Source organism: Oryx dammah, unplaced genomic scaffold (assembly GCF_014754425.2).
Source record: "Oryx dammah isolate SB20612 unplaced genomic scaffold, SCBI_Odam_1.1 HiC_scaffold_11, whole genome shotgun sequence".
In the NCBI taxonomy this organism is placed as follows: domain Eukaryota; kingdom Metazoa; phylum Chordata; class Mammalia; order Artiodactyla; family Bovidae; genus Oryx; species Oryx dammah.
The window spans coordinates 23,776,995-23,793,369 of NW_024070195.1; the positions used below are offsets into that span (position 1 = coordinate 23,776,995).

A 16,375-nucleotide genomic window follows, 5' to 3' on the forward strand; every position below is an offset into this window, starting at 1 on the left:
GGGAAAAGGGGGAGAAGGGCTCAGGAGAGGAGGCCCTGGCTAGAAGTGTGCAGAGGCTCGGGGAGGGCAGCAGGCCTCGGGGAGGGACTCTCCAGTATCAGGGAGGGTGGGGCCTCCAGTCAAGGGGACATGGCTTTCTGGCACCTCACCTTCCTCCACCACCAGCAGGGTCCCATTCCCTGTTCCGACACCGAGGCCCAGCACCTCCACCCTGCACACGTAGACTCCGGTGTCATGGCCTCGGGTGTCCCAGATGTGCAGCTCAGCCTGGTGGTCACAGAGGAAGCGGGAAGAGGGGAGAGGGGCCAGGCGGCCCTGGAACTCTGCGGTCTCATTCCTCACCTCCATCCCTGGGGCCACTTTGTCCCGGTACCATGTGACAGAACCAATGGCCAAACTCCCTTGGCTGGCATTGAAGGAACAGGGCAGGAAGGCAGGGGACCCCTCCTGGGTACGGATTTCAGGGAGCTGGGACACCCAGAGAACACAAGATCCTGGGGGCAGAGAGAAGACCCAGAGGAGTGCCTTCCCAGTTAGTCCAGAGAGAAAGACCTGACAGCTTGTGGTAGAATGTCCCCACTGTACCCCCACCCCCAGAGGGTTCCCAGGGACAAGCACTTTAGATGTCCCATTAAACCCTTTTTACCAATCTAATTGCTTATTAAATAGTTTTTCAAATTCTTTCTCATAACAACTCTCACCCTCTCCCATCATTCTCTAGCTCTGTCCACTAGTAACATTTTGCTGAAATTTAACTTGTCACAGTTCAAGTGAAGCTCATTAATGAATGTGGCTGCCTAGTTAACTAATATCATTAATTATATTATGCCAGGTATTATTTTAGTACTAATAGCATTCTGCACCATTACTACTGTTTTTTTTGTTAAAGATCATTAAGCAAATCTCCAGGTGAAGCTGTGGCTATAATTGACAGGGATCCCTATTGAATTCATCTAAATCGATGAATTATATAAACTATTAAAATTCTTGATTAAATTCTCTAGTTAATGAAATTTACCACTCATTCTTTTGTTTCAGTGATTCTCAAGCTTGAGAGCTCATTGGAAACATCTGGAGTGTTTGTTAAACCACGTTCCCAGGCCCCACTCCCGGAATATTTTATTCCGTGATTTTGAATAAAATATTTGAATTTGCCCTAGGTCCCTGCTGATGCTGAAGCTGTAGGTCTGGAGTCCACACTGCATTTAGTTAATGAGTAGATCAGTTAATTAAAATCAGTTTCGTTAAGAAATTTAACTTAGATTTAATTAAATTCCTAAACTCCTAATTATATCTAAACCCTAGATAATAAGCCTAGTTTAATAAGCTTATTAAACTCATCGAGTTAAAACTGACCCCTTAAAAAAATCTGACCCCTTCCTTCAAGCCCTTTTTACTGGTTCTTTAGATTTTATCTTGTTAGGAAGGTGGCTGGGAAGAAAAAGGCTTCCCTGGTGGCTCAGATGGTTAAAAATCTGCCTGCAATGTGGGAGACTCATGTTCAATCCTCAGGTCGGGAAGACCCCCTGAAGAAGGGAATGGCAACCCTCTCCAGTATTCTTGCCTGGAGAATCCCATGGACAGACGAGCCTGGCGGGCTGCAGTCCATGGGGTCGCACAAAGAGTAGAACACAGCTGAGCAACTAACTTTCACTGGGAAGAAGAGTTCTGGTGTGGAAGCTGGGGAATGACCCTCCCAGCGGGTGATATGGAGGGAACTACAAACTGGAGGAGTGCACTGGGTTTCAGCTCTACAGAGGGACCCCCTGCTTTCAGCCCCCACCCAGTCTGCTCCCCCTATGTCCAGCCTCCCCCATCCTTCCTCCTCCCAGCCCCACACCCCTCAGGTTCCTGGGAGAAAGCCCTGTCACCTGGATGAATGGTGATAAAGATGAACAACAGCATCCAGGCCATGTCGGAGGGTGTTCCTGTTGATGAGGGACACGAGCAGTGAGGTCTGGGTGAAGGAAAATGACCCACTACTTGTGACCAGGCCTTTGGTCACTGGAGGGGGGTGGGGAGCTTCCTATGACACACAGGACTCACACATCACTTACCAAGGACCTTAACTCCCTGGGACCTCAGGCATCGAACGCATCCCTCCCTGAGGAAAGAGGATGCTGCTGACGGTGATATCTGCATTGCTAGGGGGAGGGGGCAGAGTGGGGGCGGTTGCATAAGTGTTTGAGGGGAAGGGTGTGGCTTAGATGGCTGGTAATGCTTAGGTGGGTGGGTGGACGGGTGAGATCAGGATGTGGTTCCCCCATCTTCTAAGGTTCGAGAAGACTAACCCTTTACCAAGAATAAGCCTTCAAGAGCTTTTCTGAGCCCAGAGCTAACCCACTTCCCCTCCCCTTGGCTCAACAGCACCCAGGTCCACCCCATTCATTCCCTCCTCTCAAGTTAGGGCCCTCTGCCAGGGCTACTCAAGAAATTCTGTAAATGAGAGGATTAGCAGAAGTCAGCTGACTGGCGGCGGCAGTGAGTTGCCAGGGGCTTTGTCTGGAAGCTGTATTTGCACAGCAATCACCCTGTTTTGCTGGTGGCTCAGATGGTAAAGAGTCTGCCTGCAATGCAGGAGACCTGGGTTTGATCTCTGGGTCAGAAAGATCCCCTGGAGAAGGAAATGGCAACCCATTCCAGTATTCTTGCCGGGAAAATGACATGGACAGAGAAGCCTGGTGGGCAACACTCCATGGGGTCACAGAGAGTCGGACACGACTGAGCGACTAACACACACACTGTTTCACTTAGGCTGTGTTGACTTGGGTAGAGCTGACGGAGAAGTTTGGATTCATTCAGATTCAAATCTCCATTAAAGGAATACACTTCTCAAAGAGGTCCACTTGACCAAGTGTGTTCTACACAGATTTAGGTAAAGTCACTCATCTTTATTATTTTATTCATTCGTTAGCTAACATTTCTTGAGAAATTACAAGGTGCCCCCACTATGGGAAATGCATTTTTTACAGACACAAAGGAAAGGAGACACACTGTGTGACTTCCCTGGTGGTACAGTGGATAGGAATCTGCCTGTCGATGCAGAGGACAAGGGTTCAATCCCTGGTCCGGGAAGGTTCCACCTGCTGCAGAGCAACTACTCTAGAACCTCCTCACTGCAACTGCTGAACCCAGGTGCTGCAGCAACTGAAGGCCACACGCCTAGACCCTGTGCTTTACAATGAGAGAAGCCACTTCAATGAGAAGTCTGCACACCGCAACCAGAGTAGCCTTTGCTCTCCACAAATAGAGAGAACCCTCGCACAGCAACAAAGACCCACACAGCCAAGATTACTTATTTTTTAAAAAGACAGTTTGTGTTACACATAGGTCCAAAGTTACACAGGGATTAGTACAAGTGTGCCACATACTTTTGTATATGTATAAGCCACCTACATGAGATAACACAACACACAGAAAAGAAAGATGACATATACGAATGCGGGGTGAAATCTGCCCAGCCCTCACCACACATTTTCTCTGTGACTTCTTTTATAGCGGTCCATAGTCTTTCTTTCTGACCAAGTTTCTTGCTGTTTCGCAGCACACTCGTGGATCATGCAGTTCTCCATCTTCCACAGCAGTGATCTGGAGCTTTTTTTTTTTGATAAGTTGTAATTTTATGGTTAAGAATGCTGACTTGGAGTCAGGCTGTGGTCAAAATGCCAGCTCCCCTACAAACTAGTTACCTAATTGTGGACAAATTATTGAACCTCTCTGAACCACCTAGACAACCACAGGTACCTCACTCTGGGAAGGACTGACTCAGCCATTCAGTGAGTGGAGTGGCAGCCTCCTCAGGGCCATCTAACCAGAGGGTGTGGAGAAGAGGTGACATAGCAAGGCAAGGACCGCCCCCTGGTGGCCACAGAGCATGGGGCGGCCTGAGGCCCCAATACACGGCTCTTCACAACTGGGCCTTAATTGTAGCTTTCGCTCTGTTCCATGCCTTGCCTTGTCCTGTCAATAACCCATCCTCACACCCAAAGGGTGAATGTGGAGCAAACAGTCTCTTCCACTCAACTGTGAGAATCCCATGGTTTGGGAAAGAAGGGAAGTTCACCCCAGCAGAGTGGGGGTGAGGGGCTGGAATGGGCAACTGGCCTGAAGATAAAAAAACTCCATAATTCACAGACTCAATCACATGGCACTACTCCATGTCTCAGGGCAATGAGGCTTAGAAGTCAAGGCAACGTAAATGGGAATCATGGTTCCACTACTTACACATCTGTAGAATAGGAGTAGCTTTTGTCAGTTTCCAGACCCCACTGTAGCGGAGGGTCAGTGTATGTTATGCTAGCCTTTATCTCCCTCCCAGTCCTGGGAGAGAATGACCAGTGGTACAGTTGGGCCTGAACTCAAAGGTTTTTTGCTCTTTCCACCTCTTTTTGCTACCTAAGATTTCCAATACCCCAAAATGTTGTGGATTCTGAAGACAGGACTTGGCTTGTTTTAAAGACCATCTAGAATAAATCCTGATGTATGTGTGGATTCAAGGACCCTTTTCAATAACTCTGAGAGCCTCTAAAGAACTTTAACCTGTGCTAATTAGATAAGCAAACTCAAGGATGGAATTTTTCTTTCTTTAATAATTTTACTTTTGGCTGTGCCGGGTCTTCGTTGCTTTCTGCAGGTGCAGCAAGCAGTGGTTACACTATGTTGCAGTGTGCAGCCTTCTCATTGCGGTGGCTTTTCTTGTTTCAGAGCACAGGTTCTAGGAGCATGGACTTCAGTAGTTGCAGCTCGTGGGCCCTAGAGTTCGGGGCTCAGTAGTTGTGGGGCATGGGCTTAGTTGCTCACAGCATGTGGGATCTTCCCAGACCAAGTATCGCACCTGTGTCTCCTCCATTGCAAAGCAGATTCTTATCCACTAAGGGAGTCTTTGAATGCAATTTTTCGAAAGAAACTTTTACCAGCTACTCGAGAAGAAAGGCAAGAAGTATGAATAAAAAAGTTGTGAAATGGATGTATACATATCTCTTGTTTGATAAATCTGACAGTGGTCTGCCTTGAGGGTGGTCAGGGCCAATAAACTCCCAACTTAGAACAGGGAAAGAGGTGAAAAACCAGAAGAGCTTCTGGAATCATAGCACAAGTGACCCCATCTCACCTAGTGTTTCCTCCTCTAAGTGTTGACAAGGGTGAGATGTGGGTAACTTCTCCAGTCAGTCAGTTCAGTTCAGTTCAGTCGCTCAGTTGTGTCTGACTCTTTGCAACCCCGTGGACTGCAGCATGCCAGGCCTCCCTGTCCATCACCAACTCCCAGGATTTACTCAAACTCATGTCCATTGAGTTGGTGATGCTATCCAACCACCTCATCCTCTGTCGTCCCCTTCTCCTCCTGCCTTCAATCTTTCCTAGCATCAGGGTCTTTTCAAATGAGTCAGTTGTTCGCATCAAGTGGCCAAAATATTGGAGTTTCAGCTTCAACATCAGTCCTTCTAATGAATATTCAAGACTGATTTCTTTTAGGATGGACTGGTTGGATCTCCTTGCAGTCCAAGGGACTCTCGAGAGTCTTCTCCAATACCATAGTTCAAAAGCATCAATTCTTTAGCACTCAGCTTTCTTTATAGTCCAACTCTCACATCCATACATGACCACTGGAAAAACCATAGCCTTGACTAGATGGACCTTTGTTGGCAAAGTAATGTCTCTGCTTTTTAATATGCTGTCTAGGTTGGTCATAACTTTTCTTCCAAGGAGTAAGCAATTTTAATTTCATGGCTGTAATCACCATCTGCAGTGACTTTAGAGCCCAAAAGAACAAAGTCTGCCACTGTTTCCCCATCTATTTCCCATGAAGTGATGGGACCGATGCCATATCTTAGTTTTCTGAATGCTGAGCTTTAAGCCAACTTTTTCATTCTCCTCTTTCACTTTCATCAAGAGGCTCTTTAGTTCTTCTTCACTTTCTGCCATAAGTGTGGTATCATCTGCATGTCTGAGGTTGTTGATATTTCTCCTGGCAATCTTGATTCCAGCTTGTGCTTCTTCCAGCCCAGCGTTTCTCATGCTGTACTCTGCATATAAGTTAAATAAGCAATCTACAGTCTTGATGTACTCCTTTCCTATTTAAACCAGTCTGTTGTTCCATGCTGTTCCAACTTCTCCAGTCAAGTCCTTATAAATATTTTTTGACTAATTAATGGCTCCCAGGTTATATTCTCAATCTCTGACCATGACTTCTCAGAGGTTCACCCCACCTTTGGCCTTTTTAAAAAAAAAATGTTTACTGGGCTGTACCAGGTCTTACTTGTGGCATCTTTCAGTTGTGGTTCATGGGATCTTTAGTTGAGGTGTGTGGGATCTAGTTCCATGACCAGGGATCCTACCTGAGCCCCTGCATTGGGAGTACAGAGTCTTAGCCACTGGACCACCAGGGAAGTCTCCTGCCTCTCCTTCTCGCTGTCATGGTCCAACTCCCTCACATTCACCAAGAGCAGGCCCCTGGCTCTCCAGCTTTCTATTTCAACCTCTGCCATCTCTCTAGAAGACTTAATGTCCATGTATATGATATTTTTATATACAGATATAAATATATACGGTAAAGTTCAGTTCAGTCGCTCAGTCTTGTTCTACTCTCTGCAACCCCATGTACTGCAGCACACCAGGCTTCCCTGTCCACCACCAACTCCTCAGTGCAATTCAGTTCAGTCGCTCAGTCGTGTCCGACTCTTTGCGACCCCATGAATCGCAGCACGCCAGGCCTCCCTGTCTATCATCAACTCCCGGAGTCCACCAACTCCTAGAGCTTGTTTTTTCACCTCTTTTCCTGTTCTAAGTTGGGAGTTTATTGCCCCTGACCACCCTCAAGACAGACCACTGTCAGATTTATCAAACCAGAGATATCTGTACATCCATTCCACAACTTTTTTATTCCTACTTCTTGCCTTTCTTCTTGAGTAGCTGGTAAAGGTTTCTTTTGAAAAAATTCCATCCAAGGACTTCTCTGGTGGATAAGAATCTGCTTTGCAATGGAGAAGACATGGGTGCAATCCCTGGTCTGGGAAGATCCCACATGCTGTGGAGCAACTAAGCCCATGTACCACAACCACTGAGCCCCACACTCTACGGCCCATGAGCCGCAAATACAGTAAAGTACATAGATCTTAAGTGTAGAGATTGATGACATCTGGCAAAGATACGTGCCCATGTAAACAGCACTGCGACTGATATACAGATCATTTCCATCACCCCAGAAAATTCTCCTATGCCCCTCTTTTGTCAATTCTTTTTCTCTCCCAGAAGCAACTACCGATTTATACTCCTATAGATTAGTTTAGTCTGTTCTTTTAAAAAAAAAACAACAAAAAAAAAAACAATATTTGCTGATTTGGCTGCATCAAGTCTTCGCCGTGTCATGCCGGATCTTTCTGCGGCAGCACACAGACTCTCTAGTTGTGCTGCACCCGCTCAGTAGCTGCTGATCGAGGGCTCCAGAGCACATGGGCTTCAGAATTTGCAGCACATGGGCTTAGTTGCTCCGAGGCATGTGGGGGTCTTAGTTCCCTGACCAGGGATCGATCCTGAGTCCCCTGCATTGTGAGGCAAATTCTTAACCACTGGGCTACCAGGGGAGTCCCAGTTTAATCTGTTCTTGAACTTCATACAAATGGAACCATATAGCGTACACTCCTGTATCCGGCTTCTTCCATTCTACATAATGCCTGTGAGATTCATCTGTTTTGATCCAGGTACACCAGTAGTTTGTTCCTTTTTGTTGCTGAGTGGTATTTCATTTATGGATGTATCACAGCTTGCTTATCCATTCACTTGATGATATACTAGGTTATTTCCATTTGTTGGATATTATGCCTACATCTCCTGTGAACATTCTTGCACATAACTTGCCAATTATTTTTCAATACACCAATTTCACAGTTGCTTTGCCTTGTCTACTCCAACTATCACCTTGACTCTATGTGACCTATACCTCGGATCTTTTCTCCATCTTACCTCTTCTTTCTCAAGGACACAAAAGCAACCAGACTTGTACCCGCCACACATGCTTTCACACCATTCTCCTTTTGGTAGACTTTTGGGTTGTTTCTCCTACTTTCATTCAACTAACTGAGCATCTACCATGGGCTTACCCAGGCAATTCTCTCAAGATGCTTCCCTGGTGGCTCAGATGGTAAAGAATCTGCCTGCAATTTGCAAGACTAGGGTTTGATCCCTGGTTTAGGAAAATCCCTTGGAGAAAGGAATGGCACAGCCACAGTTTTAACTAATGCTATTCTCAACCTGTATCTCCATCTCAATCTGCAACCTTTGCCTCAGGCCTTCTTCTGAAATCTGAGTCCAGAATATCTAACTGCCCTCTAGGGATCTCCCCCAGAATGTTCCACAGGCATTTCAAAATCATCAGTGTCCACCCAAACTGGGTCAGCTTTCTACATTCCCCACCTCAGTGAATGGAAACACAATCTATCCAGACATTCAAAGCAAAATCCTGGGACTTGTCCTATGCTGCCTTCTTCCGTTACTCCATCCAAACAACACCCAAGTGCTAACCACTCTGCCTCTGGGATATCTAAGGGTCTTTCTCTGTCTCTTGGTTCTCACTTCTAGCTAAGGCCCTCATCATCTCAAGATGAAACTAGGACATTACTTCTCTGATGGTCAGTGGGTTTCTTCTCAATATCCATTCCACTCCTCCCTCTCTGAGTATCAAAGCTCATCCATCTATTCAACTATGCCTTTACTAAGTGCCTTCCATGTGCTAGGCACCCTATCTTTATCCTCCCCGATCTTGCTCTCACCTCTATCCTTGTCTCTCATACGTCTCTGTCCACAACTCTTTTTGGTCTCACCATCTTTATTAATATCACTAGTGTCTACCCTATCTCTCTACCTACATGCTGCATCTCCTTCTGCTTTCCCATCTTTTTCCACATTGTCCCTCTCCATCAGAACACCTCTTTCCCCTACTCCCATCTCTCACCCTCTTTCTCCCTGATTTCCCTTTGAGTGGGAAAATGAGTTAAGGATGGCAAAGTGCTCACCTTTCCCTCTGGGGCTGATCACCCTGCCCCTACCACCCCCACTGAGAAGCCTTTCCTAACTCTGCCACTTAGCTGGCTGGGACCACTTCTGGGTGCCCGAAGACTCTTGTGAAAGGATTCTTTTTGTTTTTAAATGAACATTAGAGGAAGGCTTTAACTTACATCTGTCAGAAACTGATAAATAAGCACATAATTACTAAAGACATGAAAGAGTGAAAACAGACAATTAACAAGTTTGATCAAATGGGACTACATAGAATATTAGAATAATTAGAAAATATCCATTATTTTCAGGTACACAAATAGATGTTAAAAAAAAGAATCAAAATCATTTAGAACACAATTCCTGACCAACATCCACAACAACATAAAATAATAACAAAGAATATTTATCATGGGCTTGGAAAATTTACAACTGCATTTCTGGGACTTCCTTGGTGGTCCAGGGGTTAAGACTTCACCTTCCAGTGCAAGGGGTGTGGGACCAGTCTGTGGCCAGGGAGCTAAGACCCCACGTGCCTCGTGGCCAAAAACCCAATAAAGCAGAAGTAATACTGTAACAAATTCAATAAAGATTTTAAAAAAGAAGGCAAACTTTCTTTTTAAAAATGCATTTTTATTATATTTATAAGCTTTAAAAACATACTTCCAAATAATTGAAATGTTAAAAGAAAATATAATGGAATGAATTTAAAATATTTTGAATGGGAGTTTACTGGTGGTCCAATGGTTAGAATCCAGTGCTTTCATTGCCAGGGTCTGGATCATCCAGGAACTAAGATCACACAAGCCACAAGGCATGGCCAAGAAAAAAAATTATTTTCAATTGAATGGCTGAAAACACTGCCTATCTAAACTGCTGTGAGATGTAGCTAAAACAATTCACGGAAGAAAGTAAATGTGATTGCCTGTGGACCCCGAGGGCAAGATTACAGGGGAAGCCTTTGTGCAGTTTGCCTCACAGGAGTTAGCAGAGAAGGCTCTAGGGAAGCACAAGGAGAGAATAGGGCACAGGTATATTGAGGTGTTCAAGAGCAGTCAGGAAGAAGTTAGGTCATACTCAGATCCCCCACTGAAGTTCATGTCAGTGCAGCGGCCAGGGCCCTATGACCGCCCTGGCACAGCCAGGAGGTATATTGGCATCGTCAAGCAGGCAGGCCTGGAGAGGATGAGGTCTGGTGCCTACAGTGCAGGCTATGGGGGTTATGAGGAGTACAGCGGCCTCAGTGATGGCTATGGCTTCACCACCGACCTGTTTGGGAGAGACCTCAGTTACTGTCTCTCTGGAATGTACGACCACAGGTATGGAGATGGCGAGTTCACTGTCCAGAGCACCACTGGACACTGTGTCCACATGAGAGGTCTGCCCTACAAAGCCACAGAGAACGACATTTACAACTTCTTCTCCCTGCTCAACCCTGTGAGAGTCCACATTGAGACTGGCCCTGACGGAAGAGTGACCGGCGAAGCTGATGTTGAATTTGCCACTCATGAAGAAGCCGTGGCAGCCATGTCCAAAGACAGGGCCAACATGCAACATCGATACATAGAACTTTTCCTGAATTCCACAACAGGGGCCAGCAACGGGGCATATAGCAGCCAGATGATGCAGGGCATGGGGGTGTCAATCCAGTCCACTTACGGTGGCCTTGAGAGCCAGTCTGTGAGCGGCTGTTATGGGGCTGGCTATGGTGGCCAGAACAGCATGGGTGGATATGACTAGTTTTGTTAGTAGCTTTTGAGTTATTTCAGTCAAATTTTCACAGGCAGCCAACAAGCAGTGAAAAGCAGTTATTACTCTAGAGGAAGCTATGGGACCCATTTTGCACCATGAGTTTGTGAAATCTGGATTAAAAAATTACCTCTTCAGTGTTTTCTCATGCAAACTTTCTTCTAGCATGTGATATTGAGTAAACTAAAACTATTTTCAGCTTTTCTCAATTAACATTTTGGTAGTGTACTTCTGGAGTGATGTTATCTGAGTTTAAAGTAGATTTAAGTATGTTAAATGTGGATCTTTTACACCACATCATCGTGAACACATTGGGGAGGCGTGCTTTTTTGGAAAACTCAAGGTGCTAGATCCCTAATTCAAAGAGGACATTTCTCATGTTTGTTCATTCTAGTTTATTTTCATTTAAAATCTCTTAGGTTAAGTTTAAGCTTTTTAAAAGTTAGTTTTGAAAATTGAGACACATTACTAATACTGTAGGAATTGGTGAGGCCTTGACTTAAGAACTTTCTTTGTACTGTGATTTCCTTTCGGGTGTATTTTGCTAAGTGAAACTTGTTAAATTTTTTTGTTAACTAAATTTTTTTCTTAAAATAAAAAGACTTTTTCACACACACACAAAAAAAAAAGAAAGTAAATGTGAAACTTAGGAAAGAAAGTTTGAAAATCAATGAACTGAACAGATATTTCAAGAAATTAGAAAAAGTACACAGAATAATGACCCAAAATTTAGGATGGAAATAATAAAGAAATTAATGAACTAGAAAACAGAGAAACAATAGAGCAGAAAAATACATATTTACAGAGACTACTTATACTAAAAAATCTCCCATCAAATTGGTAAAGCATGAAGAGAAAAGGCATACACATATACCCAGAAAAGTAATTTATAGGGAATGCAATATCTGATACATTAGATATTTATATTACAAACTTTGATAAGACAAAATAACTTTCTAGAAAAATATATAACCAAAACTGACTCAAAAAAAAATTAGAAGCCTGATATACCTAAGACCATTAAAGAAGTTGAATCAAACATTCAAAATTTAACCACCAAAAAGATCACCAAGCCCAGATAGCTATAAAATCATCAAAACAGAGGTCACTCCAATCATATAAAAATTATCCTGAAAGTGAAAGTTGCTTAGTCGTGTCCAACTCTTTGAGACCCAATGGACCATATACAGTCCATGGAATTCTCCAGGCCAGAATACTGGAGTGGGTAGCCTTTCCCTTCTCCAGGTGATCTTTCCAACCCAGGGATTGAACACAGGTCTCCCACATTGCAGGTGGATTCTTTACCAGCTTTATTAATATTTTTTTCTTGCATCTATGTTCATGAAGGAAATTGTTTAATAATTTTTCTTTCTCAAAAGCCTTGCCTAGCTTTTGGAGCAAGGTTATATTAATCTTGTGAAGTAAGTTGAGAAACTTTTTCTGTTTTCTGACCACTGCAAAACTTTCTCTGTTTTCCGATGCTTTTGAACTGTGGTGTTGGAGAAGACTCTTGACAGTCCTTTGGACTGCAAGGAGATCCAACCAGTCCATCCTAGGGGAGATTGGTCCTGGGTGTTTATTGGAGGACTGATGCTGAAGCTGAAACTCTAATACTTTGGCCACCTCATGCGAAGAGTTGACTCATTGGAAAAGACCCTGATGCTGGGAGGGATTAGGGGCAGGGGGAGAAGGGGACAACAGAGGATAAGATGGCTGGATGGCATCACCGACTCAATGGACATGAGTTTGAGTGGACTCCGGGAGTTGGTGATGGACAGGGATGCCTGGCGTGCTGTAATTCATGGAGTCGCAAAGAGTCGGACACGACTGAGTGAATGAACTGAACTGAACTGAGTGGTCAGAAAACAGACCTAAAAAACCTAAAACCAGAATTTACTAAATAATATAAAACTTAACCAGGAATTCCTTGGTGGCCTGGTGGTTAAGACTTCTTGCTTCCACTGCAAGGGCCATGGGGACAATTAGAGCATTTTACAAAAGCTGTTCATGATAAACAATGACTCAGATTTTAAAAATAGAGAATATTTCACAACAGTTATTAATGACTTAAAAAATTAGGTCTGTATATAAAATGCTTCCTTCTCTCATTAAATTTAGTGTATATTTCTGAAATGACTGTCTTTTTTTTCCCTTCTACGCCTCTCCTCCTGTTCCTGTTAATACCTCTATGTTACCCATCATCTTTTCTGGGCATACTTGCATTTCTGACATGTGTCCTTCCTTCACTGCTAGAAGTTGACATTAAGTTTTGTTGTTTTTCAATTCATGATGAATTTTGGGTAACAATTTCCACTTGCTTTTGGCAATACATTTCTGGTGTGTTGTCATCTTTTGGAAAATTGCGTTCCTCTTCTTTACCTTTTTTTTTTTTCCATAGTTAATTGAACAGAAGCTTTGGTCATTTCTTTTTGTTACTCATCCAAATAAGCCAGAGGGCTTCCCTAGTGGTCTAATGGTTAAGAATCTGCCTGCCAATGCAGGGGACACGGTTCCTGTTCCAGAAAGGTTCCACATGTGGAAGAAACTAAGGTACCACAGCTACTGAGATTGGCCTCTACAGTCTGTGCTGTGCTCAACAAGAGAAGCCCTCACACCGCAATAAGGACCCAATAGAGCCAGAAATAAATGTCTTTTAAAAAACAGAAAGAGAAACTTTAAAGTTTTTTAAAAAAGAGCTAGATTCTTCTAAACTATTAGCAGGAGGACCCTTGGGGCAGGAGGCAGGATGGCTTTCCAGATTTACAAGTTCAAGGACTCCTTCTCTTTGCCATGTGCTGTGCTGAGTCGCTCAGTCGTGTCCAACTCTTTGCGACCTCATGGACTGTAGCCCGCCAGGCTCCCCTGTCCAAGGGGATTCCCCAGGCAAGAATACTGGAGTGGGCTACCATGCCCTCCTCCAGGGGATCTTCCCAACTCAGGGATTGAACCTAGGTCTCCAGCATTGCAGGCAGATTCTTTACATCTGAGCCGCCAGGGAAGCCCCTCTTTTGCCATAACAATGGATTATTTCCTTAAAATTTGGTACCTCTGTATAGCCACTACCTCCACGACCTCTGAGAACCTCTCCCAATTAAGCAAGCATTTACCACCCACCCCTAACCTTAGGCTTCTTTATTTCACAGAAGACCTCACAGGTTGCCATCTCCCAAGTTCACTAAGGTGATGAACTTAATATTAAAAGGAGAATTTTGCAGGCGCTTTCTGAGATCTGCTGCCTCTGGGTCCCTCTGGGTGCTTTAAAACATTCTCTCAGATTTCCCTGGTGGTCCAATGGTATTGAAGAAGACTCTTGAGAGTCCCTTGGACTGCAAAGAGATCCAACCATACAATCCTAAAGGCAATCAGTCCTGAATATTCATTGGAAGGACTGATGTTGAAACTGAAACTCCAATACTTTGGCCACCTCATGCGAAGAACTGACTCACTGGAAAAGACTGATGCTGGGAAAGATTGAAGGCAGGAGGAGACGGGGATGACAGAGGATGAGATGGTTGGATGGCATTACCGACTTGATGGACATGAGTTTGAGCATACTCCAGGAGTTGGTGATGGACAGGGAGGCCTGACGTGCTGCAGTCCATGGGGTCACAAAGAGTCGGACATGACTGAGCAACTGAACTGAACCAGTGGCTACGATTCCACGCTCCCAGTGCAGGGGGCCCAGGTTCGGTCCCTGGTCAGGGAACTAGGTCCCACATGCCACAGTGAAAATTGAAGATCCCACGTGCCTCAACTAAGCCCCAGCACAGACAAATAAAGAAATATTTTTTTAAAAAAAGAAGCATTCTGTCTCCACCTTTACTGGTATTTGAATCTGCTCAGTCAGCACTGCTCTCAGATTTTCTCTCCGGGTGTTAGGCCTTTCCCCCCAGGAAGGAATATTTCCTTTTTTTTTTAAGCAGTCACTGGGACCCTCCCTATTCGCCTGGTTTTCTGGAAGGATGCATGGGACTGCCTGCTCAGTGGGGAATTTGGTCACACAGATACATTAGTTGGAGCTTGGAGGCACTCTGTATCTCCTAGCTTCACTGAAAATGTAGTATGTGTGTGTGTTTCCAATCTCTTCGCAGGTGTCAAGAAGAGAAATTTAGAAATAAACTGCTGCCATGTTCCCCTCAAAGCTCCACAAGGAGGCTTTTTAGAAAAGAGAAGTCTTTGGCAGTAGCAACCTTGGTGAGTTGGTTATGGTTCTATGGAGCTGTCCCTTGTCAGCTCAGAATCCTCACTTGTTCTCCAGCCTCAGGGAAAGCCTTTTGTTAACCAATTCCTGTCTGGTGCAAACACCAGCATGCCCTTTTGTTCATTTACAATAAGAAATAAGCCTGTAGAGACCAGAGATCCCTTACTTCCCAGTCCCCCCAACTCTCTCTCTCTCTCTCTCTCTCTCACACACACACACACACACACACACACACACACACACCATTCAGGGTCCCGGCCGGAAATCACATCCTCAAATTTGATTAATTTGAGGAGATAATTTATTTACAAGGGTGTAGTGGGGTTTGTGGAGAAGGCAATGGCACCCCACTCTAGTATTCTTGCCTGGAAAATCCCATGGATGGAGGAGCCTGGTGGGCTGCAGTCCATGGGGTCGCTGAGAGTTGAACACGACTCAGTGACTTCACTTTCCCTTTTCACTTTCATGCATTGGAGAAGGAAATGGCAACCCACTCCAGTGTTCTTGCCTGGAGAATCCCAGGGACGGCGGAGCCTGGTGAGCTGCCGTTTATGGGATCGCACAGAGTCGGACACGACTGAAGTGACTTAGCAGCAGTGGGGTTTGAGGAGATAGTGTATTTACAAAGGTGTAGTGGGATTTAGGGGCTTCCCTGGTGGCTCAGATGGTAAAGAATCTGCCTGTGATGAGGGGGACCCAGGTTTGATCCCTGAGTAGGGAAGATCCCCTGGAGAGGGCGTGGTAACCCACTCCAGTGTTCTTGCCTGGAGAATCCCCATGGACAGAGGAGCCTGGTGGGCTACAGTCCACGGGGTCGCAAAGAGTCGTCTGCAATGGAGTGACCCCACACAGCACAGCACAGAGGGGTTTAGGGAATCACACGGGATATTGCAACCCCGGCCCAAAGGGATGAGCAGAGAAGAGATTACAGCAGAGGCTCGAACTCATTTTGTGCCACAAATCTCTTTGGCATTCTGGTACATCAAATTAAAAAAGACATAACAAAGTAAAACCATTACACTAAGTTTCAGTTATCAAAATATCAATAAATGTTGGGATAGAATAAACCATGTACTTACTACCACATGATAAGACAAGAGATTTAAAATGCAGGCAAGTTGAAGTTAGATTTTAATAAAGGTATATCACTATAAAAGACATTGTTGCTGGCTTGAGTAAGAACTTTAGGGATTTCCCTGATGGTCCAGTGGCTGAGACTCCATGCTCCCAATGCAGGGGGCGCAGGTTCGATCCCTGGTCAGGGAACTAGATCCCACATGTTACAACTAAAAGACTAGGGCAGCCAAATAAATACAATTAATTAATTTAAAAAATAATTTTAAACTGTGAAGTGGTCTTTGACAAGGTGACACATGTAATGCTGGATTTGAGAAGAGGATGTACTTTTTTATCTTTTCCAAATTCACAGACCTC

At 44.6% G+C, this 16,375-nt stretch overlaps 2 protein-coding genes across 6 annotated transcripts in view; one reads left to right on the forward strand and one right to left on the reverse strand.

Moving 5' to 3' along the window:
* The window catches only part of NCR3 (natural cytotoxicity triggering receptor 3), a 34,058-nt gene that overhangs the window by 378 nt on the left and 17,305 nt on the right, over window positions 1-16,375 (reverse strand). For 2 of the 5 annotated variants that reach the window (XM_040250259.1, XM_040250258.1), the window contains exons 2-3: window positions 1,872-1,928; window positions 150-494 (exon numbers count right to left, since the gene is read on the reverse strand). In XM_040250259.1, the coding sequence (XP_040106193.1) occupies window positions 150-494; window positions 1,872-1,914 (388 nt within the window). In that variant the 5' untranslated portion in view covers window positions 1,915-1,928. Of the gene's footprint in view, window positions 1-149; window positions 495-1,871; window positions 1,929-2,057; window positions 2,600-16,375 lie in introns of those variants that run through there. The other 3 variants (XM_040250255.1, XM_040250257.1, XM_040250254.1) reach the window with 3 other exon arrangements.
* On the forward strand, window positions 9,916-11,352 carry LOC120869755 (heterogeneous nuclear ribonucleoprotein F-like; the record flags this gene model as incomplete). Its single annotated transcript, XM_040249031.1, has 1 exon — window positions 9,916-11,352. A coding segment is annotated over one exon (816 nt), but the record flags the coding sequence as incomplete, so codon positions are not given.